Consider the following 26,018-nt stretch of genomic DNA (forward strand, 5'->3'; position numbering starts at 1 on the left):
TTTTAATGTACATATATTGAACACATGATCTTAATCTTTTTGCCTAAAATATAATTTGATTGGTATGCGTTGATGAGACAGTAGCACGCAAAGTTAGAATTGGGAACAAGATTGATTGGTAAAATATAATTTGATTGGTATGCACTCTAGGTCAAGAAGCCCAAATTTCAAAGCATATATTATTATATCAGCATATATACGGTTTCAATCAAAAAGTTATGTAAGGAAAACATGAGATTTTACTGTAAAACATATAGTTTGCTAGTTCAGTAAGTCTATTAATCATGAACTGATAAGCAAATTAATTCCCAAATGTTTAACAATTTAGGTGGCAGTGAGTGCAAAAGTTAATTCACATGAAAAGAAGATAAAGCAACTGGGAACAAGATTTAGCAATTAACATTCACACGCCCAACACTAAGCAATTAACAATGACAGTAGCACACTCCCAGATAATCACAAATCGGCAATCGCCAGATGATTAAGATTAAGCAATCAACTCCCAAAATATACCCAAATACCCAATTGGTCAAGAACAAAATCACACACATGCAAATTATAAACAGCCGAAATCTATAGAGAAATTCAAATTCTACATGAACACTCAAATCTGATACAAAGAAAAAAGATTCATCGTATGGGATTAGGAGAAAAGAGGAATAAGCATTGAGGCGTACAAGAGACGGAGCTATGCCTAGGTTCTCTTCTCTATATTGGTCTCTCATGGACCTGTGTATGCTTGTCTTGGCTGCTTGGGAGACAAACATTAATGACAATAAATTATAAATACTATAATCAAATTCACTTATACACATGACATACATAAATTCAAATTTATAAATAATAATATCAATTTTTATATTTTAATAGTCTGTCAAATTATCAATTTGTAAATGATGCATATCTACATATGACATGTTATACAATATTTTATATCATTATAGTTTGAAAATTGTTTTATAGAAATGAGTTTTAGGAGATTCATACATTATTATATCAATATATATATATATATATATGTAAATTTACATGATTATTAAATTTATGATATTATTGAGATCATATTTTACATAGGATTTCAAAAAAAATATTATTTTAATATTTTATCGAATTTTGTTGTTTTTTACATTGACTCAACTAAAAATTTATAATGTTTATTAATTTATATTATATTAATTTATAAAGGTTTTACCGTAGTTAAATTGACAAGTTTTAAACAGAATCAAGCAGATAATGTGGCTACTCTTGGTTATCATGTTAATGTTAATCATCATGACAAAAAGAACTATACCCACCCAATAGAGCAACGGTTTCCCTTGAGCTGAAGTCGTTGGACAGTAGAAACATTAGCTTGAGGGGCGAGAAGCTCCACACCAGCAGCTTCTTTGAAAGCAACCATGCTGATATTTCAAGAAGAGAAGTTACAAGTGATATGATACTACAAAAAAAAAGCATTTTGCTTTTGTTAATTTGTGTCAAATAAATAAATGATTTAAATTTGATACATTTTTATGAATGATACAAACAATAAAGTTTAACCAAATAACTTATGTCATCAATAATCTGATTTACATCAATTCAGTACAATTGATATAAATTTCAATTAATTTGCATCACTTGTAAAATATTGATACAAAATATAATTTTATATCAGTTAAACAATGGATATAATTTATAATTTATATTAACATTACTTAAAAAATCGATACACATTTACATCAATAAAAAGTGATGCTAATTATATGATTTCGCATCAATTGTTAAAACTTAAAACCAATATAGCTATTTACTATGTATCTCTATTTACTTGAACAAAAGGTTCTACAATAATCAGCTTCATCATCCTCTTTCTTTTGATTAATCGCTCTGCCTTGTCTTGTGCGACACGTATTCTTCATGACCACACGAGTGATACCTTGGATGTTCATGACAAGAAGCAACAAGACCTAATCTCAAGCTTTGATGATGATGATGATGATTCATGCCTTTCACCCTACTTCGACACAGTTGAAGATGATGTCCTATACTATGAATCTGAGCCGTTCCTGTATACTACGATGATCCATAATAAGCATGTTCGTTACGTTGCCGCTGCATCTCCTTCCGGCGGCTAAAATTTAAATGTCATTGTGATCAAATAAATTTGAAAACTGCCGTCATGTGTCGGCATAAAAAACAGACGATAGTCTAAATTACCGTTGCGACTTGTTTTAACAGAAGCGGTGATTTGTTTTAACAAAAGCGGTGACTTATTGCAAAGATTTAAACTCCGGCAACCTTTATTTTTTTAGTCGCAGGATGTGGTTGCCGCTGCGTCTCCTTCCAGCGGCTAAAATGTAAATGTCACTGTGACCAAATAAATGTGAAAACTGCCGTTGCTACTTTGACGGGATTACCAGCATATTATGTGTCGCCATAAAAAACAGGCGATAATCTAAACTACCGCTGCGACTTATTTTAATAGAAGCGGTGACTTGTTTTAATAAAAGCGGTGACTTATTGCAAGGATTTAATCTCTGGTAACCTTTATTTTTTTAGTTGCAGGATGTCTAAACTTAACGAAGATTCTCATGTCGATTTTTCTGTCATGAGGAGGCATCTTTAGATCGTTGATGAAGCCAATACCAATGAAGATGCATCTCTTTGTTCTCTCTTTTTTTCCTCGATTTCATTATAACTTGTAATTTATTTATTTATTTATTTTTTCAAATTTAAATGTATACCAAGATGAATATAAATATATTTTTTTAGTAAGTATTGTCTATTAGTTATGTTTGTGTTAAACATAAAATTCCGTATAACTTTTTCTTTTGTAGATTGTAGATGAAGTTATATAACAACATCCATAATTGTATAACAGCATGAAGAGCGTCGTCTAGCTAGCTGTTAACATCCAGAAGACCAGAATTAACCGGTTATGGCGTTATGCTGCTTTGTGGTTATGATTATATAAAGATTGAGCTAGAGATATGTAACGGAATTGCTGTATTTTTTTTTTTTTCGGGAAATCAAAATATATTGATAGAAAAAAAAATATGGAGACTTCTAACGAAATAAGAATGTTTTATTATATCACTATCAATATTTTGGTAATCACATGTACTGGACAAACCACAAAAACGCTAATCTTACAAATCAATGGAAGACAAAAATATGGAGACATTTTTTTATTTTATCAATCATCATAGGAAATTAAGGAATTCCATGTTATTGATGTGTCGAGGTCTCATCCTCACACGTTTGAAGCATATGTCAATTTCGTGAAGACTTATAGGCTATGAGCTCTTCATGTGATGATCTGTAATTTTTTTCCACTATATTTGTAGGGGTTTGGGAATTGTGATAGACTGATAGTAAATGTTTTTTATTATCTGAAAATATTTTGTATTTACAATGTTTATGTGTGGATGACCCCAACCAAAGTCCTTGAATATACATACTTTTACGTGCTGATGCACATCTTACGTTGTTGCTTCGATTTCTCAACATCTCTTCTTGCGCCGATACAATGGAGAGATGTATTGCACGTAATTCAAGATAGAATAGAAAATCATCTGTACATAAGGGTAAAACAATTTAAATGCTTTCTGCTGCAAAACATTGAAACAGTCAAATTAAATATGTTTTGATTTAGTAAATTTTTAGGTTTTCCATCTGGATTTAGGAGACAAAAAAAAAAGAAATAAATTAAAGTCTGTCTCCTAATTACTAAAGGAAATAAAGATCGGCTTCTATACGTCCAACCTCTATATATATAAAACACACGCGACATATATTTCAAATCACAAAACTATTCTCTCGAGATCTTTTTCTACATCATAGCCCTTATCTACAACAACAATTAATGTCAACTAGATTGGGAGTAAGCAACTTTTTTTTCATTGTCTTCCTCGTCTTGCTTTTTGTGGGTGCTTCAGAGGCTCTCCGTCCTTGGAAAGTCCCGGTCATCATTCGTGATGGAGTCCAAATAAATTATTATCAAACTGAGGAATATGACCCAATCATGGAGAAGGCCGACTCGGCATCTTTTGGTGACCAAATCAACGAGATTGACACCAACTCGGCATACTATGCTTACTTGCATACCAAGCGTCTAAACATCTACGGCGAGGATTGGCTATGGAGGATTGATTTCCTTGTCATTCTTTTTTGTTTCTCTCTATTGTTGACCAATTTATCTTTTAGAGCTTTCTTTTGTATCACAAGCATATGTTCTGCTAGGGTTTCAAAATCTTAATGAAACTCAGATCTGATTGTAATATGACTTAATTTTTCTTCTAGATTATTCAAATCATTGTTACTCTAATTTTTATTTTCATTTTCGAACAATCAACATGTCCAAGAGCTGTGATTCTTTGTGTATTAAATAAATAACCGTAAGTGAATAATAGTAGGAAAACTCTTTTTCCTATTATGAAAGAATATCTTTTCTCCTCTCTAGTATATATACTGTAAAGTCGTAACATCAATATATTGAATTTTGACGACACCATAGATACTTTTCGTCTTTCGACTCGTAACATGGAATATTAGAGATTACATACAGGAGTAGATTTTAGTGAGATTACAAGAGTATTTTAGTATTAGTTTTTACTTTTATTAGTTAACCAATAAACACGTTTTGGTATATTAAAGCACAAAACATAAAGTTTGGGTTTGAAATTCAAATTATCTAAAAGTTAATGTATTTTTCAGCACAGTGAATAGTTAACATAATAAATAGTTCGAGGTATAAATTCAAGGTATGGAAAAACTGTTTTTTCCATCGTCATCTAATCTCTTTATGTTCTCTTTTTACTAGGCCGATACTTTTGGGTTTTTATTTACTAAGTTAGTGATCCACTTAATTTGCCTACTTTTAAACTAGACTAATGTAACCATATTATGTATATTATAAGAACCAACTTTATTTGAACGATTAAAACGACGTTGTTTTCATTATATAGAACCAACTTTATTTGAAATAATTTTCATTTCTTCTGCACACATGGATTCCAGGTTAGGTTGACTCAACCGAAATTTAACAGAGTTAAAAAATAAACACGTTTTAATATGTTAAAGCATAAAACATAAAGTTTGGATTTAAAATTCAAATTATTTAAAAATTAATGTATTTTTAGCACAGGAAATATTCGATATATAAATTTAACATAATATAATTGTACAATCGTGAAAAAAAAATCGTTTTTCCCATCATCATCTAATCTCTTTATGTTCTCTTTTTAGGCTGATACTTTTGGGTTTCTATTTACTAAGTTAGTGATTCACTTAATTTGGTTACTTTTAAACTAGACTAATGCAACCAAATTATGTATCTTATAAATAATTAAAAAAAAAACAAATTAATAGGGAAAGCCGGCTTCAACTAGACTAAAATTTTTCTTTCAGATAATTTTTGAGTATCATTTTACTAAAAATGTAGAGTTACATCGAATCTTCGAGTCAGTTCGTGACATGTGAATGTATTCAAATTATTGGCACAATGACTATACGGGACTTTCGTGTCAACTGGTTGATTTGTCTTTGTTTGCCATAAAGCTGGGAGATGAATTGATGTTTTCTGTTCGCGGCTGTCGAGGTGGAAAAACAACATCACTATACTCTCCATCCCGGTGGAAGCATCTAAATGGTCATTTCTCTTTTGTTTGTATGAAAAATAAGTAAACGGCATCTCATATATATGTCAATATGTCATATATACTGAAAAAATATATCTTCAACGTGAAGTACTTGTTTGTCTCTCAATATATATACTGAAATAATATATCTTCAACGTGAAGTACTTATTTGTCGACGTACAACTTGGATTCATGAGTCCTTGATCTGATAAGTTATCTCTGTTCTTTTTTCTTAGAATATGTGACATTATTCTTTTAGCCTTTTGCATTTTTTGCCGTGTCTAGATTTTTCGATATGTTATCTCGTCCATTACTTGTCCAAAGTATCATGTACTAAATGTAGACTGTTCGATTTTGGATCATGTTGTAGAGAGTCGAGAGATCAAAGTTCTATTATTTAGACGATCGACTCTCCAAACATAAATTTATCATGTTTAGGTCATATTAATTCAGAGGTTCCAATTGTAAATCAAATACTTGTATTGATTTTATGTGACGATGCTTGATTATATTCTCCCAAAGCCCTAATCGTAGATTTTTAATGATCCTTTCGTATTTGCGTGCGGTGTGCGTATCAAGAAAAATCCTTCTTTTCCTGCTACTTTTTTCTTCTAATTGATGAGAAAACAAAAGATGTTGTATACTTTTACTATCCCAAAACGGGTGTTGTAGGGATTCCAAGTATCATGACGATGAAAAAGTTTTGGATGAAGATTAAAAAAAAAATTCTAGTTAACTTTTTTCTCCTTTTGTTTGCTTTTTTTTAATAAATAAATAAAATAAAATCACGGTTTATGTCTTGGATGAGTCAAACGAGTTGGTGCATGTTTTGATTAAAGAACTTACGTTTTCCATCTGAATTTAGGAGACAAAAGATAATAATAATAATAATAATAATAATAATAATAATAATAATAATAATAATAATAATAATAATTAAAGTCGGTCTATCAATTACTAAAGGGAATAAGGTCGGTTTCTTTCCACACGTCCAACCTCTATATAAAAACACATGCACACAGAGTATTTCAAATCACAAAACCATTATTCTCTCGAGATCTTCTTCTACGCAGAAAGCTAGCCTAACCTCTTTGTATTCTCTTTCCAAATCTTACTATACGCACGTTCAAACCCTAACCATTCCTTGACACTATCTCTTTTTTGATATTTCCCATCGATGGCAAAAGCTTCTACAATAATCAGCTTCATCATCCTCTTGCTCTTGATCAATTGCTCTGCCTTATCTTGTGCGGCACGTATTCTTCATGATCACACGAGTGATACCTTGGACGTTGACAAGAAGCAAGACCTAATCTCAAGCTTTGATGATGATGATGATGATTCATGCCTTCCACCCTACTTCGACACAGTTGAAGATGATGTCCTAAACTATGAATCTGATCAGCTCCCGTACAGTTCTACGATGATCCGTAATGTCGATTTTTCTGTCATGAGGAGGCGATATCTTTAGATCGTTGATGAAACCAATACCAATGAAGATGCATCTTTTTTTTTTCTTCGGTTTCATTATAACTTGTATTTTTTCTTTTCTTCAAATATTGTCTATTACTTATGTTTGGGTTAAACATAAAAATCCGTATACTTCTTTTTCCCAATAGATTGTAGATGTAAGTTATATAACAACATCCACAATTGTATAACATGCATGCAGATTATCGTCTACCTATAGCTAGCTGTTAACTTCCAGGATTATCGTCTATTACTCAAGATCTTCTTCTACATCATAGCCTTATCTACAACAACAATTAATGTCAACTAGATTGGGAGAAATCAGCTTTTTTTCATTGTCTTCCTCATCTTGCTTTTTGTGGGTGCTTCAGAGGCTCTCCGTCCTTGGAAAGTCCCGGTCATCATTCGTGATGGAGTCCAAATAAAATTTTATCAAACTGAGGAATATGACCCAATCATGGAGAAGGCCGACTCGGCATCTTTTGGTGACCAAATCTACGAAATTGACACCAACTCGGCATACTATGCTTACTTGCATACCAAGCGTCTAAACATCTACGGCGAGGATTGATTTTTTTTTTTTTTTGACAATCGGCGAGGATTGATTTCCTTGTCATTCTTTTTTGTTTCTCTCTATTGTTGACCCATTTATCTTTTAGAGATTTCTTTTGTATCACAAGCATATGTTCTGCTAGGGTTTCAAAATCTTAATGAAACTCAGATCTGATTGTAAGGACTTCATTATATATTCTTCTGGATTATTCAAATCATTGTTGCTTTAATTTTTTTTTCTTTTCAATTTCCATTCTTCGAACTATCAACATGTCCAAGAGTTGTGATTCTTGTGTAAAACATTTATTTTGTGTATTAAATCATTAACCGTAAGTGAAAAATAATAGGTAAAATCTTTTCCTATAATCAAAGAAGATCTTTTCTCTTCTCTTATATACTGGAAAGTCGTAGCATCAATATATTGAATCTTGACGATACCATAGATACTTTTCGTCTTTCGACTCGTAACATGGAATATTAGAGATAACATAAAGAGTAGATTTTAATGATAGTGGATTTTAGGGAGATTACAAGAGTATTTTAGTAGTGGGGAAATACGAAATAGTACAGCAGCTACAGCTTCATGCACAAACAATTTATTCTAGAAACCCCTTTTAGCTCCCAAGTTCTGGTCCCAAATTTCATGGCACAACGTAACCTGCCACATGAGATCAATTCCATATATTAATAGAGATCATATGATGTTTTAAAACGCAAATTTTTGTGCTTACATGCATACAATTTTTTTTTTTTAAAACGCATACAATTTTTTTTATTAAATCCTTACCGATATTTCTAAGTTTTTGTACTACATTTTTGCTACATATATATATATATATAGCTCTCTAGCGATACCTTCAGTTTTTTTTACAAGATAAAAACCGTATTAATTATTAAGAATGAAACTTCTCTATCAGACTTACTTCCACACTTGGTACCATGAGCTAGAGGCTTCCCACAAAAGGCAGAGACATGAACAACCTTATCCATGTCTATCATTTTTAGCACTGAAGCTGTGATACGGCCACACGCGCAAGAGATGTCTGATCTCTTAACGACTCTGCAGCACGCTGCAGAGGGGTTTACCATTGCGCCTGGACGCTGCACGTAGACGGCACACTCTTTCATGAGACCTTCGATGTCACCTTGGCACGTTCCATGCCCTGGAACTAGTAGTGTTCCTGAAATTACAAGGATCATGGTCAGACAAATCAAAACACGAGAACCTATGGCCATTTTAGTTTGAATCTAGTGAGTGTAGGTTTGAGTTTTTGGTTAAAGAGAAGTTGCTGAGGGTCTTTTATATATAGTGTGGCGTAGAGGGTTTAACGCGTTGTGCTGCATGTGAGGTTATCTTTTTGTGTGCTGAGAGTACTCTAGACTTAAGTGGTTAATCTTTTCCAATTGGTTTCATGTGACAAAAGACTTGCAATTTTCTGTGAGATTCTGATGAGTTTCCTCGTAATTAACTACAACTAACGTTACATGGCAGCCAATGCATGACACTTATATCTGAGGTACATAAAGTAGTAAATGACAAAATAGTATTTTTTTATTTATATATATATTTTTTTGTTCACCGAAGACAATTTGTGACAAAAATAAAAAGAAAGAACCAAAGTGACAAATGTGACAACTATCAAAACGTAAATTTTTAATTGAACCAAGTGATTGATGTTTCAAATTAAAAGCCTCTGAATCAGACGGAGGCTCTCACTCGTGATGTCATGATAGTCATTGAACAGGCGTAGTTTAGCCAAAATCCCCAAATTTTGAAAATTCCCAACGAAACGCCTAAAAGATTTTGGTTTGTCGAACCAAAGATCAAACCTTTGCGTGAAATTTTCCCTCTTTATCCGGCGGCGAATACAGCCAATCACTAAGGAATTTGAGAGATCCAAACTCTTTAGAGTGGGGTAGTGATGGATGACGAGAGACGGGCCGTACGGTGTCCTGAGAATCAAGGTTTAGCGGCTCATGTGTTGCAGAAGAAGCAAGAACACGCTGATAAGCCCAAAGGCTTGTCTGAAAATCTGGAGAGGACGTTTGTTAAGGCGTATAGAAATGTCTGCGACGCCAAGGATCCCATTAACACACTCAAAGACTTGTCGCAGATCAAGTAAGTTTCTTGCTTTCTCTTCTCTTCACTTCTCTCCTATCGAATTTGGGTTTATGGGTCATTCGTTTCTTGTTTGAAATGCCTTTTGTGTTCAATTTCTTATGGAAAGATGTGACCTTTTTGTGTGTTTTTAGTTCGAAATTCTCCGATTTTTGGATCCTTTTGATTTAGGCTTTAGCTAAGGGTTCATGTTTGTTTTTATCTGAAATTGTATACATGTAGATAGATAAAATCAGAGAATTCTCTTTGTTTATCCAGAATCTGATAGTGAGTGGTTTTTAGTTGTTGGGGTGGCTTTGCTTCTATCCAACCAAGTATCTTGTTTCGTGATTTTTGCTGAATTTGTTGCGTAGGGGTTTTGGCAAGTGGATGGTTAAGCTCATGAAAGGATATTTTGATACTGGTGCTGAAGGTTCTGAGCAAGAAGATTTACCTGATAATCGTGCTGGTAATGGAGTTGGGCTGTTGGGTGTATCTATATCATATGGTTCACATGTGTTATCAATGTGATGTCTTTACGTATGGTGATTTTTAATCTGTCCAGGGAAAAAGGCCAATGGAAAGAAACGGTACATTCCGCAAAGAAACTCTGTGGCGTATGCATTACTAATAACCTTGTACAGGTTGGTTACATGGTTATAATACTCACAAAATACGTTTTTATTTCCTCTCTGTAAACCCTTTTTCAGGACCTTTACGTTTTTCTTTTTACCAGAAGGACTACAAATGGGAAAGAATTCATGCGTGAACAAGAGCTTATTGATGCTGCTGATGCGAGTGGGCTCTCACATGCTCCTGTTAGGTATGAATTAATCATGTTCCCAATCTCTAATCTGTTGGTTTTGTACCTAACTTCTGCTCTTATTCTTCCATTCTTGTCACTAGGCCAGAGAAAGGTAAAGGGAAAGCAGGACTTGGAAACTCTAAGAGGGAGTGGTATAGTGGATGGAGCTGTATGACCACACTTATACAGAAGGGATTAGTGGTCAAATCTAGCAACCCAGCCAAGTAAAAAACTCATATCTGAAACTCTTCCCTATCATTTAGGTGCCCTTGACTTGTATTTTTCTAGAGAAGTAGACCTTATCTTGAGACTATTGTTTCTTTTCATAGGTACATGCTGACAGTTGAAGGTCGGGAAGTTGCAAACGAATGTATCGTGCGATCTGGATTACCTAATTCAGTTGACATCTTATCTGATGATGAAACGGATCCTGCACCGCAAGCAAAGAAAACACCGAATCAAAATCCCACCTGTTCTTTTACCATGAGAGAAGAACAGCCATATGCTGATCCCAGATCTAGGGCACAATCAGCCATTCCAAGCGATATTCTTGAAAAGGTCATCATCATCATAATGTTATTTCGACCTTTAAATTCTTCTTATATCGTGTTGATTGGTTGTGAGGTGACATGTTTTGCTTCATTATTTTAGTTTTATGTTTTAATTTTTTGGTTTTCGTTAACAGTTTACACCGTTTGGTTATTCTAAGGAACAAGTCGTTGTTGCATTCAGAGAGGTTTCAGATGGATCTGGGGACAAAGATCCATCAACTCTCTGGCTCTCAGTAATGTGCCATCTTCGTCAAGCAGAGGTTTATAATTCCTGTCCGGACTCTCGAAATAGAAGAAAAGATTCAGGAGAACCTTCTAGAGCACAAATTCGTACGGTCTTTATCTTAGTGCTTAGTGCTGTGTTTGTGAAAAGTTTATGTTTCATCTTATGAAGTCTTACCTACAAATACAGGTCAAGTTGATCTTGAGGGATCACTTGCTAAGAAGTTCCGTTCTTGCAATGATGGATCCACCTTAAATCCATGTTCATCCGTTTCAAGTCATGCTGTGAAAGCCTGCTCATCTTCTGTATGTAACCATTTGAGTTCAATAATCAGTAGATTGTTAGCTATGTTTTTTAATGATCAGCAGCAACTGGATTGCTAATCAGCTTTAATTGTTCTGTATTGTGTCCTGGTTACAAAGTTGGTATCAGATAGAACCAAAGGAATAACAAATTTTCCACGCCTCCCTCCTCTTAGATTTGGAGAAACGTTTGAGGAAGCATATGATGTGATCTTGATACTGGATGATCGAGAAAAGTTCGCCACTAAGGGGTTTGTGGAACATTTAATCTTGCTCTACTCTTATCTTTTAGTTGTGGTTTGGTTTCTTATGGTTTGGTTATGAGAGTGTGACAATAGTCTATATACGTTTCTTATGGTTTCACAGATCACGGTCCAGGAATATAGTTGATAACATATGCTCTGAATTCAATATCAAGATTGAGGTTTGCATTTGATTCTTTGGATAGATGTCAACAGATTCTTTGAATAGATGTCAACAGATTCGAGATTACACAAATTAACTGGAAAAGTGGTGTAGGTTAGACGATTACCAGTCGGGGATTGTATCTGGATTGCTCGGCATAAGTACCTTGAGGATGAGTATGTTCTGGATTTTATTGCCGAGAGGAAGAATGTTGATGATATGCGCTCATCGATTAGAGATAATCGCTACAGGGACCAAAAACTTAGACTTCAGGTGTGTGTATTCTCAACTCCTAAGTTTCTGACTTGCTCTATCTTTGGTTGATGGTTGTTTCTCATATTCTTCTTTTATTGACATTCTAAATAGAGATCAGGATTCAAGAAGCTGATATACATTCTTGAAGGAGATCCAAACCATTCTGATGCAGCAGAAAGCATTAAAACGGCGTAAGAAATTTATTTGATGTTTCAGAAAATATAAATTGGTTGTGCATTTTTGTTTTGATCTTGAACCAAACTTATCTTCATCTATGTATGCTTCTAGTTGTTTCACGACAGAGATTCTGGAGGGATTTGATGTGCTGAGGACACAAGGGCTGGGTGAGACGCTAAGAAAATACGGTTACCTCACTAAATCAATATATCAGTACTACAAGTTACGGGTGAATGATAATGACAAGAGCAAAGTGGCGGCCTCGTGTCCTTCTTTTGATAGTTTTGTCAAAAGGTGTCAAGACCTTGATAAAATGACAATCAGCGATGTATTTGCCATTCAGCTTATGCAGGTACTGAGTCTGGCTATGCATTTTTCGGTTCTTATAAGTGAATGGTTCTGCGAATCCATTTCGATTGATAAGTATTTGGTGCAGATCCCGCAGGTAACTGAGGAAATTGCCATGGCTGTTCTTGATATGTACCCAACACTTATATCTCTTGCTTCTGCCTATTCTCATCTAGTAAGACCTTTTTGCCGTTGCTTGAGATCTCGAAATCTTGTACTTCTTTAAGAAACTGATGACTTGAACTAAAACAATCTTTGCATTGTTTTGAAGGAAGGGGATGTCTCTGAGCAAGAAGAGATGTTGAGAAATCGAAGCAACAATGTAATATGTGTATCAGCTAGTAAGAATGTATTCAAGTTAGTTTGGGGTGAATGACTTCTACTCTAGTGTTTAGAGAGAGAAAGATCTGAAACTTATCAAGGGCCTTATAAGCGATGTGTTCTTTTAGATTTTGGACAGTGGTGTGCTTGTAACCGAAACGTACCCAAAACTTTTATCTCCTTTCTGCCTATTCTCATCTAGACGTATTGTCTTTCCCTAACATCTCGAATCTTGTACTTCTTTAAGAAACTGATGACTTCTACTGTAAAGTGAACTAAAACAATCTCTGCCTCTGCGCAAGAAGAGATGTTGAGAGATCAAAGCAACAATGTAAAATGTACATCAGAGCTAGTAAGAATGCCCTTTGACATTTGTCGAGAGATCTGAAACTTATCAAGTGCCTATATAGAAGGCAGTTCTTTACTTCTTTTAGATAAGCGATGTGTTCTTTTAGATTTTGGACTTTATACATACATAATACATTAATTGAGTTAAATAATCATTCTCGGACACCACATCGGTAGGATACTTTATGATTCTCGGGCAAACTACGAGGTTTAAGGATGGTATAGACCAAACTGTGTGCGTTTGAAACTGAACCAACTTATAAGGTGTAGATGTTTTTTGGAATTACTCGGACCAGAATCGGGAGCCAAAGCTGATCATTGAATCTTAATTACTCTGCTCATTTATTTGTTTTAAGGTTTCTGATGGTGTGGTTATGAAAGTGGTTTCGCCCTCCCTTGGGCTCATCAGATGATCGGTTCGAGATCATGACCAGTTTTTTTTTTAGGGATGGCCTAGTCCCTGTTTTATTTTATACAGATGAATACAGGTTTGTTACAAATATACAGATTATCCGAGGATGGTCTATTATTGTCGCATCCTCCTCCTGAGAGAGGCTTGGACGTTACGGATCATCTCCGGATATGGGAAGGGCTCATAAGGCTCCAAGAGATTGACATATGCTTCAATCATGTGAGGATCAGATCGACCTACACGTTTTGGTTGTTGAGGCTTCTCGTCTTTTTTGTGAAAAGTCTCATGATCAGTTGTATGATCAGGACTCGTAAGACGAACACGTGCCTCGCAAGCCAAAGAACAGAACAAGAGCAGCAAAAGGATGATTGCTGAAGCTTTCACCATAGCTAGAGAGTCGCTAGGGTTTCTGCTGGTGTAAGAGTTTTTGATGATTTGTTTGTGAATGTGCGTACGTCTTTTATATAGAGATCATAAGAGAAGACGAGACCTTTTTTCATTAGGATTAGGAAAAGTTTTTTTTTTTTCACGTCGGTATACTTATAAGATTTATCGTATTTTAGTTTTTTCACCTTCTCGATAATGATTAATAAAATTATAAAGAAGTTCTTGAATAATCAATAATAATAAATAACTAAAATTATGTCTCACCACGACGTCATGGACTCTTATGATGAGTTAAAAGCCCAAGGTTACTAATCTATATAATAATAATAGTCTGAATAAATGTTAGTTGCAATTTTTCGTCGTACCTTTTCGTAAAATATGTATATATATTTTTTTGACAGAAAATTCAACGGTTGCATCTCTCTAAAAAGTTGCGTCTGTTAAATGTAGAATTGTGTCTCTTACAAACAGTTGTGTCTATTCAATGTTCATATCTTTATAAATTTATATATAAGTGACTTCTCAACATTGTATTCAAATTTTCTTTATTTTATATTTTTGACAGAAATATTTTACAGTTGTGTCTCTCTAAATAGTTGCGTCAGTTGAATATAGAGTTGCGTCTTTTACAAACAGTTGTGTCTATTTAAATGTTCACATTTTTAGAAATCTATATATAAATAACTTCTCATCGTTATATTCAAATTTTCATTATATTTGTATTAGTTACAGGAGAATTTTATTTTTTTTACAGAATTTTTTTACAGTTGTGTCTCTCTCAAAAATTGCGTCTGTTGAATATAGAGTTGTGTCTTTTACAAACAGTTGTGTCTATTCAAATTTTCACATCTTTATAAATCTATATATAAATAACTTCTTATCATTGTATTCATTTTTTTATATTTGTATTAGTTAAAACAGAATTTGTTAGAAATGACGTTTCATCACTGTGAAAAATTTATTGCAGTTTATTTATTTTGTTAATCGTTGTAATATTTAATTATATTCAGTCTCTAGGTATACATCTTCATAAATTATTAATTTTAATATATTAAAAAATATATTTTAGCCGTTTAATTGAACCATTAATATTGGTATAATTAATATTTAAGATCACATTACTTGGATAAACTATTCATAAATTATTATTTATTAGTTTTAAGTAACTAAAATATATTTAAATGAATTGTTGCAACCTTTTAATTACACCACGGTAAATTTCGTTTATTTAATGAACCATTTAACTTTTGATTTATCTTATGAATTGTTGCAATTTTTTGGTAAATTTGATATTTATTGTCGTGTCTACAATACTAAAATATATTTAAATAATTTTTTGTTTTCGTTTAAGTAATCTTAAGATACTCTCTTTAACCATCTATTCATCGAGGGTTATCATTCTATTGGTATGACTCCAAACCGAAATTTTTGTTTTTAGCTGTTAAAAAATGTGGTTCAAGTTGGTTTTTCAGAAAATGAGAGTATATTGGCTTGTATATGTTTGGTTTTTTTTTTCTTGTCACAAGTATATATTTTTCTACTCCATGCTTTTTGATTAGAAAACTAATTGTATTATAGAAAACAATATGAATTTCTATATTTTTATTTTTTTTTAAAAAGTATCTGATTATGAAATATCAAGGTAAAAATAAAAATAAAATATTAAAATTCGTTCTATTATATTTTCTACTGTTGAGAATATTCAGTTTATTGGGAGATGGAAAACCGGTGATCAACAGAAAAATTAACGGTTGAGATGATTGTCCAATAAACTATCTTAACGACAAAGACTTATCTACAACTTTATATAGGTTAAGGGAATTTGTATATTTAGTTCTAGTCATAATACACTCAAATTGAAATCTTAACAACAAAATATACTGAATATGAAATACTTTAAAAGTTTGAAAAGGTTTTGGATTCTGACTGCCAAAAAAAAAGAGAAGCGTGTGAGAGCAATGAACCCGATCGTCCTTGGCCGACCATCTTCCTTAGACGCGCACATTGTGATGCTACATCATACATCCAAATATTATTGTTATAAGTTTTAACTATTATTATTTCCCTCTAATATTTAGTATATTATTTATTTATGTGTGACTCGGGATAATTAACCAACATCTTAGGCGGAGAAAAATAAGTAGTAAGTACATTCAATATTGGATTAACTATATATATATAATATATAATCTATTATAATTGCCAAAATGTTTAAAGGTTGTTTTATATAGAAATATGTTTCATCTATAAAACGAGAGTTTTTTGTATTATATATTCATTTACAATACTGCCTTTATGAAAATAGATATATTCTTTTTTATATGAATATATAACTTAGTTTTGATTCAAGTAAATAAAATATATGATAATTTTCGGTTTAGTTATATTCAAATTTGAGAGGATTGGTAATTTTCTTACTGATTGACTGAATAGTAATATTAATATTCATTTTTTATGAAGTAAAAATTGATTTTGGAAATAGAAATATGTTTGAGTTATGCTAAAAAGATAAAAATAATTAATTTAAATGAATTTAAACAAAGCATTATGTCATATTAAGAATGGTCCTCAATTAATATTTTTAATATCTGTAATTTATTATATGATTATTTAAGAAATTTATAGTGTCTTATACAATGTATTCATAATTTTATCATTTAAAACAAAATAAAAAGAAAGAAATTTAAAAATATAATCATTTACATATCATATTTGACAACAAGAGAACAAGTTGTAATGGTTCATAAGATATACAAAAATATGACTGTAAGGTTAAGAAGAGAAGACACGACTGTAGATTGCATTTATTCATTTTTTCAGAAATTAAAAAATATTTACGAAAAGTTAGTACAAAAAAAACACAAATAAAAGGTTACATTGAAAAGATGCGAACGAAAGGTTATGAAGAAAAGCGAACGAAATAACACAACTGCAATGTAATCTCATGGCAGTTAATCGTAAAAATTTGTTTAATTTGATGTGTCTACTGTGTAGCATTGATAATTATTTATTTAATCATATGTAAAGGTAAGATTATTTTTTTAAGTATATTTTTCAAATAAAATATAAAGAATTTTTCAAAAAATTGTATGTTTTGAAATTTTTATTAAATAGTTTAAAAATTTTAATATTTTAATAAATAAATTTAATTAAAAAATTTTGTAATCAATATTTTACTAATATGAGTTCTTCCGCGATATCGCGGGGGCTCCATACCTAGTGATCTTAAAGATCGTCTCTGATTTAACTTACTTGTATAACCGGCTTTAGTCTGTAAACCAAATATATGTATTTTTTTGGGTTGAATTGATTGTGTTTGGTTAAATGTCTTTTTCTTAATTTTATTGATGATCATTGGTGAGTTAATTTTAATTTGTATATTAAGCCTAGGTTAATCGAATGTGATGATGTCTAAATGTGTACTTCGTCTAATGCCAGCATTTAATTGTTCAACGTACTTCGCCACTTCGGAATTCCCCTAAATGTAACTTTGTAATAATATTTGAAGAGGCATAAATTTTATTCAATAATCAATAAGTTTTTTTTTTAAGTACCAATTATGATGGTGCAAGCATAGTAAGTTAGGGATTTGGTTTAATTTAGAAGGATGTGAATTTATTATTGGAGTTTGGGTTTAGTTTAATATCATCATATGCAATTTCTAGAACGTGGGTAAGTTAGGATTTTTTTTGGTGGCTTGATTGATCCTGAACTAAATTTTGTGATTTGTTTTGGGTCATTTTTTGTGTTCTTAAAACTTTAATATTGATGTTATGCGAACATTATTGCTCAACGATTTGTTTGTTACACAGCTTTATAACTTGAACACTATATTCTTTTTATTTTTGTAGGAAGTTGAACACTACATTCTTATAATTTTTCATTTTATTTGTTTTTTTTACTTTAAAAAAAATGAGAGAACATGAATTCTTCACAAACTTGAAATCAACTAACTAAATCAAATCAAATGAGCTAACGAGAGTAAAGATACTGAAGTGCACGTCCACAACTTCCTTCACCACAAACCTATCAGTTATTTTAGTACTAGAATTTTTGAAATAATTGTTTTGACACAAGTTAAAGAATATTCAAATGTGTTCCACAATTGGAATTAGAATAATCGAAATAGTTGATAGATAATATTTGAAAATAAGTTTAATTTGTATAATAAGTACAAAATGACAAAAAAACGTTAAATAAACTAAATTTCCCTTTCTCTTGTTTGATTGGTTTTTTTTTTCTTGCCTTGCAACTAAAATATGGCTCTTGGGGTTTGTTTGAGAATCTCAGATTACCAAACGGATCACTAAAGAGTATATAGTAGTCTTCTCAACTTACATATATTTTAAACATAACCTGTCAACAATGAGCCTAACTAAGCCTCAATTACAAGTTCAAGTGGTTATTTATTACGAATTCATTTTGAAACTATTGTATAACAGCATATTAGATACACATTATTAAAGTAACGAGGAAACAAATATTGGACAAAGGAGTGGGACTCTGAGAGAATCTAAGTAATAAGACCCCACTAGGTAACAACATGCACATAGTGCAGTATAAAATAGTTATTAAATATTTTTACGTAATTTTAATTCACAAAATCTATTATATTTATCGGTAATTGAAATCTAAAATTCTATTGTGTAGTATATAATATATATATATATAATTTTGTATAATAATTAAAATTTAACTCGTGAGAATTATTGTAATATCAATCTTATATTATCATATCATATGAACAAAAAGTTCTTAAAATTTATTTTAAAGATTTTTATGAAAATGTAATTAAAGGATATAATTAAGTTAGAAAGAGAATATAAAAATTTAATTTTAGGTGTTAATTGTATTTTTGGAAAAATACAATGGTATATAAATGTAAATATTATTAAAAACTGATGACAAATAAAGAAAATAGTGTTCAGAGCTCTATGAATGAGACACATCAGCATTTTGTGTGAGAATGCTTCTTTTTTAATATATAAGGGATTTCACACTTGTCATTTTGCTACATTGGTTTGATTTTTTCCCAATAATTGTAAATTAAATTCTATTAAACTATTATTATTATATTGATCTGATTCTCCCATGAGTTTATAATACATGGAAGTGCTCTAAAGAATAAGGTTCTTGCTCATTAGTACACAACAAAAAACCATCAAAGCACATTTGTTTACATATATTTTGCAGCTAATATTGCAGTGATTAACGGGCTTTACGTCGGCGACACTCTTGTGCATTTTGCTCTCCAAGATGCAGTCAAACGGTTTGGATCTTTCCTCTTTGTCCAAGATTACCTTGACACTTCTCACATCCACAATTACAATTGTGAAATAAACCAATCTTGGTGCGCATGATGTGCACATGTGACTACATGAGTAAGTATATCATATTTAAAAATATACATTATGGCAATAAAACCATATGTAAGCATATCATATTTTTACTATATTAATGTTTTGTTTTGTTGAAGCTAATTATTTATTTTTACCGGATAAATTGCGATAAAAAGTAGGAAAAAAACAACATAATAAATATTAAACAATTTAATCATGTCAAACTGAAAACACAAAAACAAATTCTCACTATCTTTCTACTATTTTGGAAAAAAAATCAATGGCTCATGCTAAACGGATCATTAAAGAGTAAAGTAGCCTTCTCAATTTACATATACTTTAAACATAACCCGTCAAGTGAGCCTAACTAACTAACTAAGCCTCAATTACAAGTTCAATATATAAGAGCAACGAGGAAAGAAATTTTGGAGCAAAAAAAAAAAGGAGAGAAAGAGGTTCTTAAATATAGAATCCATGATATACTTGCTAATAAGAAGTTCACACTTGTCATTTTACTACAGTGATTTAATTTAAGCAATTAAATTCTATTAAACTATAATTATTTTATTGATAAGATTCTCCCATGAGTTTTTAATTCATGAAAGTGCTCTAAAGAATAAGGTTCTTGCCCATTAGTACACAACAGTTCAAAGCACATTTGTTTACAAATATCTTGCAACAATTACTGGGCTTTAGGTTGGTGCAACACTCTTCTACGTTTTGCTCCCCAAGACGCAACTAAACGGTTTGGTTCTTTCCTCTTTGTCCCAAGATTACCTTGAAAGTTATAAGACCCACAATTACACTTTACTTCAGGCCCAAACTGCACAAATCTGCCATTAAACAAAGAGAATTAAATATATCAGTATCTCAGATTCCTTAATCTAATTATAACCAAAGAGAAGTGAAGAAGAAAGAAATGGTCCAAGTTGACCTGTAGTCATATGTAAGTGGCTCTCCTGCTTTTATTTGACGAGCTGCAAAGACACCTATACGGATCTCACCTTCAACTTGCCTGTTTAAAATATCCACACATTTTACAAGAATTAAACTTAACTCACTCTCTATTACTCAGCATAATTGAAATGTTTAAATTCTTTACCACTTCTCCAATACACAATTTGGGTCGCAGCTGTGATTCAGAAACCGAGAGGTGTTCCCTTTGAAGGTGGCATCAATCGTGAAGTCTTTATGAATCTCACACATGTAAAACTCATTAATGCCTTTGTTTTTCATATCCCAAAGCCTTTGCTCACATTGAGCATCACTGATCACTGTAGATAAGAGTGAGATTAATCACTAGATACTCTGTCCCTTTCCACACATCCATAAGGCTCAAAATACAAAATCAAGATAGTTTACCTTCACCAATGTATTCGATAATAAAGTCTTCTTTGTTGATTGGTTCTGCTGCCTCTACTCCCCAACCGCAATGTTCAGTCTGTAAAAACAGTAACATGACATGTCAAGATATAAACAATGTGTAATGGAAGAGTTATAAAATAGAGACTAAGGCTTTTACCTTCACAATTTTCATCTTTTTCTCTTTGCGGAATGGTCTGTTTCCACAAGTTTCAGGGCATCCGCATCCTTTAGAACAGCTTATACATTGAACCCTACAACAATTTTTCCAAAAGCGGAAACTATTCAAACGACATTTCCTTTTCTGGTTAACAGATGAGATTTGTTTGTTAGTCAACAAGCATACCTGCAAACACAGCTTCTACAGCAAGTAGGGCCACAATTTGTGCACCCAACACCATCGTTAGCATCATCACGCTTCTTTTTCACGAAGTAAATATCTTAAATCAGTCAAGGAAAGACACACACTAGTGTAAAGCAAAATGAGAATCATGTGATCATATGGCAGTAACATTGAATCAAAAGAAACTTGTGTGGAAATTATAAAAGGATACTGCGTCTAATATGCACATAAGGAGGTGGATCATCTTTCACAACAGAGTCTTTCCATGTGAAGTCAATCTTAAACTCCTCTTCAACATATGGCAAAGGCAACTGGGAAAAGACCTGTTGAATATCAAAGTAGATAAGCATTACTTGAAACAGTGTAAGAAAAAACAAATCTCCAGCTTTCCTAATTATAGTCACAAGAAACACTGACCTCCATCTCACTCTGCGCAACTGCATGCTGCTAAACCAACAGATAACTTATCAGTCATGTGAGTGAGTCTATATGAGGATACATATTGTAAGAGTCTTCTGATAGGATCTACTAAATGAGGGAAACTGTAAAAAAACTGACCTTTGTGTCTTGCCGCCAATCAGTTGGATGCCTCCAACAAACTGCTTTTCCTGGCTGGTCTTTCAGGTGAAGTATTTCTTCTGGCCATGGAGAATGTTTATCATGAGCGGCCATTGGACACTTGATACACCGCCACAGTGCTCTTCCCTTGCAGAGAAAGCACTCCTGAAAACTCCATTCTATCAGATGAAACTGAGAGATACCGCACAATCAAACTAATCCATTTCAATTCCCTACCTAATCACTGTTACATATACTTATCTTTTTCTCTGAGTATTTCTACCAACATAACAGCCAGTGAACTAACAAAGAGGTTGAGATAGGTGAACATCTATATGATATGCTTAGTTGAATACAAAACAAGCCAACAAAAATGAAAGAATCTTTCTCAAATACAAAACAATGAATGAGGATCTTACATGTTGAGGGCACTTAAATTTGCCTGATTTAGAGACACTGAGGCTTTCTTTCGCACAGAGCAAGTGATAAGCGCCTTGACAGCCACGAACAGAACACAATACTTCTTCTCCCGGATACACCGGCTTATGGCAAACAAGACAATCAACCTGACACCACATCCCATCCCATATAAGTCATTATGTCAATAAATCTAACAACTTCACAAATCACTAATTGACTTCAAGATTCCATAAACAATAACCCTAAAATCTGATAGTTAAACAATATCTACATGAATCTGAGAAAGCACACGAAATCATACACGGAGATAACTAAAATCAAAAAGGGTAAACTCATAATCACAGATCCAATACGAATATCTATTACTTCACACAAACTTCATAACTAAATAAACAAAAAAATACCATTTTCTTGGCTCCAACAAGAAAAGGGAGGAAACATCTCGACTCAGAAACTCCAGAAGCCACTCTTCTCTTGACCCAATCCTTCACATGATCATTCAGGATCAAACCTTTCTTGGCTCGGTCAGATGGATTCTGTTTCCGGATAAGAGCAGTGACTCCACTGGAAATTTTGACGTCACCGACCTCTTCCTCCGGCAATTGTTCCCCATTGCTGTCTCCGGCTACGTTTTCCGGTGAATCGATGGATTTGGCTAATTCAGGCCCTGAAGCCGCCGGGAGAAAAGCAGGGCAACAAGTGAGAGCAACGGACGCAGACAAAGACATGTTTCCGAGATCTAACATCTAACACTCGCAAGTACAAGAATGAAAGTATATGAAGAAGACAGTTACCTTTTGTCTTTGTGGGTAGGCGAAAAGCGAAAAGACATGAAAAACCATATATGGAGGGAATTAAAGGCGGGAGATTTTGGCCTTAAAATTTTTATACAAAAAAAAGGTCTTGTATTTTCATACATTTTCGCAATCGCCCCCAAACTTTTGTTTTTTCCTTGGTTGTTAAATTTCTCAACCCCATACCTACCAATAACAGTGCTACACGCAATAATCAATGTTGGTAAAACCGAACTGAAACGAATTAATCAAACTTATGATTTGGAAGTTTATCTGATTGATCAGTGTTCGGTTTGTTAGTTATTATATAATAAAACAAGATATTTGGAGTTCGTTTTTTTTTTTTGGATGTGTTTACTTACATGTCAGTTTAGTTTCGTTTATGTCAACTTAAATCAAATTATATTACACCATTAATGGTCAGTTTCCATTTGCTTACTATATACTCAAACAAAACATGGCGTAAACTGTTTTGTTAAACTCTAAATTTAGCAACACAAAATCTAGTAACGTACTGATATTTGTGTCTAGGTTTCCACAGTTTACCACGCAATACTCACCTTTGTTTATACACTTTACAAAGATAATATGACTAACGAGTAACCGTTAAACTAATCTAAAGAATTACGTATCCAATGTTTAGTTGGTTCTCTAAATCCTCCTAGCAAGAAATTATGGCGTCTAAGAATCGATTTAGATGAAAAACGGACCAACAAAGCAAACTAATAATAAGATATGTTTACTTCACGACAACTTTGTATATAATATACACAAAAATAAACTATAACGAAAAAAGCAACGTACATACAAATGATGTGATATGCAAATCTTTAGAAAATATCACACGCTTTTAAACATATAAAAAAGTTTCTTGGTTATATTGAAATTGTATTTTTTAAGGGGGAAATATTGAAATATTCTTCTTTGTTTTTCTTTTTTTGGACAAAAATATTGAAGATTTGACCAAAAAAATATATATATATATATATTGAAGATATCCTTCCATTTATATTATTCAACTGGATTGGAATGGTTTCAAACCAAGTCCAAGTTCTTATCTTAAAATCAAAAGATATGTATCCAATTCGAGAACTCAAATAAATCCAGATTGCAAAATAAATCACTGAATCATAAGATTACCACTTTGTAGTTTGTATTACACAAGCGAACATGAATAATTAAATTAAAATACCTTCGCACGTTGATCTGTGCTTATATTTTGATAGCATTATTTTCTTCTGCTAGTTTGCTACTTTTTAGTCTTTTTACTAATGAAATTTGGTATATCCTCCTCGGTTAGTCCGATCCGATGGTTCCTCACCATTTCATTGTGGTGTTACTATAAAATTAAAGACGCATGATATAGAATCATTTAAAAATAGTTTTGTACATTTGATGATGATAACTATGTGTAGCAATGTAGTAACATGACAACATAAAATTCTGGGCCAACTATATTTTTTCTTTGGTAAGCAAACCATTCGTTCAGTTTAAACTTCTTTTTATATCAAAAATGTTTGACGCGTTTTGAAATTAAAATAATGACATATTCATGTTCATACAATATTAAATATATAAATAATGTACGTGATGTCTTGTCTTATGTATGAATCAACTCTCTGCTTGGAGAATCTTATGCCATATAACCAATTGAGAGTTACCTGCTCTTTCAATTTATCTCTTTGTGGCCCATCGTTAATTTGTTTAGTTCTACACGCCCCCATGTATAATCGATCATTTAGGAAACGTATAAATGAAACATGCATCAGTTTAATTATTTAATAATGGTTAATATAATCGATCATAATAGACCAATGATATATAAACACATAGATCAAATTATATTATAATATTTTATGAAAATGATTACAAAACAATTAATGGTGAATTTTGTCAAAATAAATTGATGGATTTTGGAATTTATAATTGTATTTCGATAAATACATTACTACAACATCTATTGACTTTTAATTATTATTGATGGATAGTAATAATGAATAATATTGTTGCATATTGTTGCAATGTTTTATTGTCCTTTTAGCATTACTAATGATGGATGATAATCATTAATAATACTATTGCACGTCGTACCTACACCTTTTTGCAACCTAAACATCTGCATACTGCTTCTTTATCTGTCTTGCCATAGCCAGATTTGCCGTGTGTATAAGCACCAGTCTCTCTACATTTCCTCGAACATTTAGTGGTACTAATAGGAAGTCCCTCGACGTATAAGACACTGTTTTCTACGCATGGCACCTTCTGAGCCATTCCTTCTGATATTCATGTAACATTATTAGTCGATGTAAAAAATATATTCGAATCTCTTTAAACTAAAAGTGCATCATCTTTTTTCTTCAATTACAACTTTATCAAAAAATAATTTTAGGCATGTCTAATTCTTAAACTATTTAGATTTTGAATAGTAATTTTAACGCTTACACGTTTAAAAAAAATATATAAATCTTTTTAAAAAATAATCTTTACAAAGTAAAATATTTCTGGTTTATTTTTGAATAAATTTTCAAAGCGTTTACAAATTCCAAAAAATGCACAAATCTTTTTTTTGTTTTGCATTAATGAGTAATTACCTACTAATAAGTTTCGGAAAAATGTTTAAATTTATGAGTTTACTTGAAAAAATAGGCACTACTTAGAAAATAAAAAACAAATAATAAATTATACTTTGACGAGATTCATATAGAATATATATATCATGTTTGATACCTGCAGTTAACATCAAGAAAATCACCAAGCAAGTGATTAAACCAATGTATTTTACGTGTAACATATATGTTTTTTTTTCTTCTGAATAAGAGTTGTGTAACAGTGTAACACTGTATGTACACAATATCTAATTGGTGTATATAAATGATTATTACTTCTAAATATAGGAAAAACAGAAAAATGACATCCAACAAAAATGCCTA

At 32.2% G+C, this 26,018-nt stretch overlaps 4 protein-coding genes across 8 annotated transcripts; 2 read left to right on the top strand and 2 right to left on the bottom strand.

The window, feature by feature from the left end:
- On the top strand, positions 3,845–4,237 carry LOC104721749. Its single transcript, XM_010439811.1, has one exon. It carries the CDS (start codon positions 3,845–3,847, stop codon positions 4,235–4,237), a length of 393 nt encoding a protein of 130 aa, XP_010438113.1.
- LOC104721750 lies at positions 8,036–8,983 on the bottom strand. Its single transcript, XM_010439812.2, has 2 exons — positions 8,564–8,983; positions 8,036–8,298 (listed from the first exon to the last, which is right to left on the bottom strand). Exons 1-2 carry the CDS (start codon positions 8,874–8,876, stop codon positions 8,282–8,284), a joined length of 330 nt encoding a protein of 109 aa, XP_010438114.1. The 5' UTR covers positions 8,877–8,983; the 3' UTR covers positions 8,036–8,281.
- LOC104721752 (crossover junction endonuclease MUS81) lies at positions 9,395–13,346 on the top strand. Of its 4 annotated transcripts, XM_010439816.2 has the most exons (15): positions 9,396–9,759; positions 10,113–10,207; positions 10,304–10,382; positions 10,475–10,561; positions 10,645–10,767; positions 10,873–11,101; positions 11,229–11,424; positions 11,507–11,622; positions 11,740–11,870; positions 11,986–12,043; positions 12,139–12,297; positions 12,391–12,470; positions 12,568–12,808; positions 12,893–12,979; positions 13,076–13,346. In XM_010439816.2, exons 1-15 carry the CDS (start codon positions 9,563–9,565, stop codon positions 13,178–13,180), a joined length of 1,983 nt encoding a protein of 660 aa, XP_010438118.1. In that variant the 5' UTR covers positions 9,396–9,562; the 3' UTR covers positions 13,181–13,346. The 4 variants fall into 4 exon arrangements, with proteins under 4 accessions (XP_010438115.1, XP_010438117.1, XP_010438116.1 ...); XM_010439813.2 differs by having other exon boundaries at positions 9,395–9,759; positions 12,568–12,979; XM_010439815.2 differs by having other exon boundaries at positions 9,395–9,759; positions 11,253–11,424; positions 12,568–12,979.
- LOC104721753 (histone-lysine N-methyltransferase ASHR3-like) lies at positions 20,184–23,135 on the bottom strand. Of its 2 annotated transcripts, none has more exons than XM_019232350.1 (11): positions 22,699–23,135; positions 22,294–22,440; positions 21,875–22,039; positions 21,734–21,763; positions 21,528–21,639; positions 21,320–21,413; positions 21,134–21,227; positions 20,974–21,052; positions 20,714–20,885; positions 20,546–20,626; positions 20,184–20,444 (listed from the first exon to the last, which is right to left on the bottom strand). In XM_019232350.1, exons 1-11 carry the CDS (start codon positions 23,038–23,040, stop codon positions 20,294–20,296), a joined length of 1,467 nt encoding a protein of 488 aa, XP_019087895.1. In that variant the 5' UTR covers positions 23,041–23,135; the 3' UTR covers positions 20,184–20,293. The 2 variants fall into 2 exon arrangements, with proteins under 2 accessions (XP_019087895.1, XP_010438120.1); XM_010439818.2 differs by having other exon boundaries at positions 20,185–20,444; positions 21,734–21,760.

Source organism: Camelina sativa, chromosome 11 (genome assembly GCF_000633955.1).
Source record: "Camelina sativa cultivar DH55 chromosome 11, Cs, whole genome shotgun sequence".
NCBI classification, from domain to species: domain Eukaryota; kingdom Viridiplantae; phylum Streptophyta; class Magnoliopsida; order Brassicales; family Brassicaceae; genus Camelina; species Camelina sativa.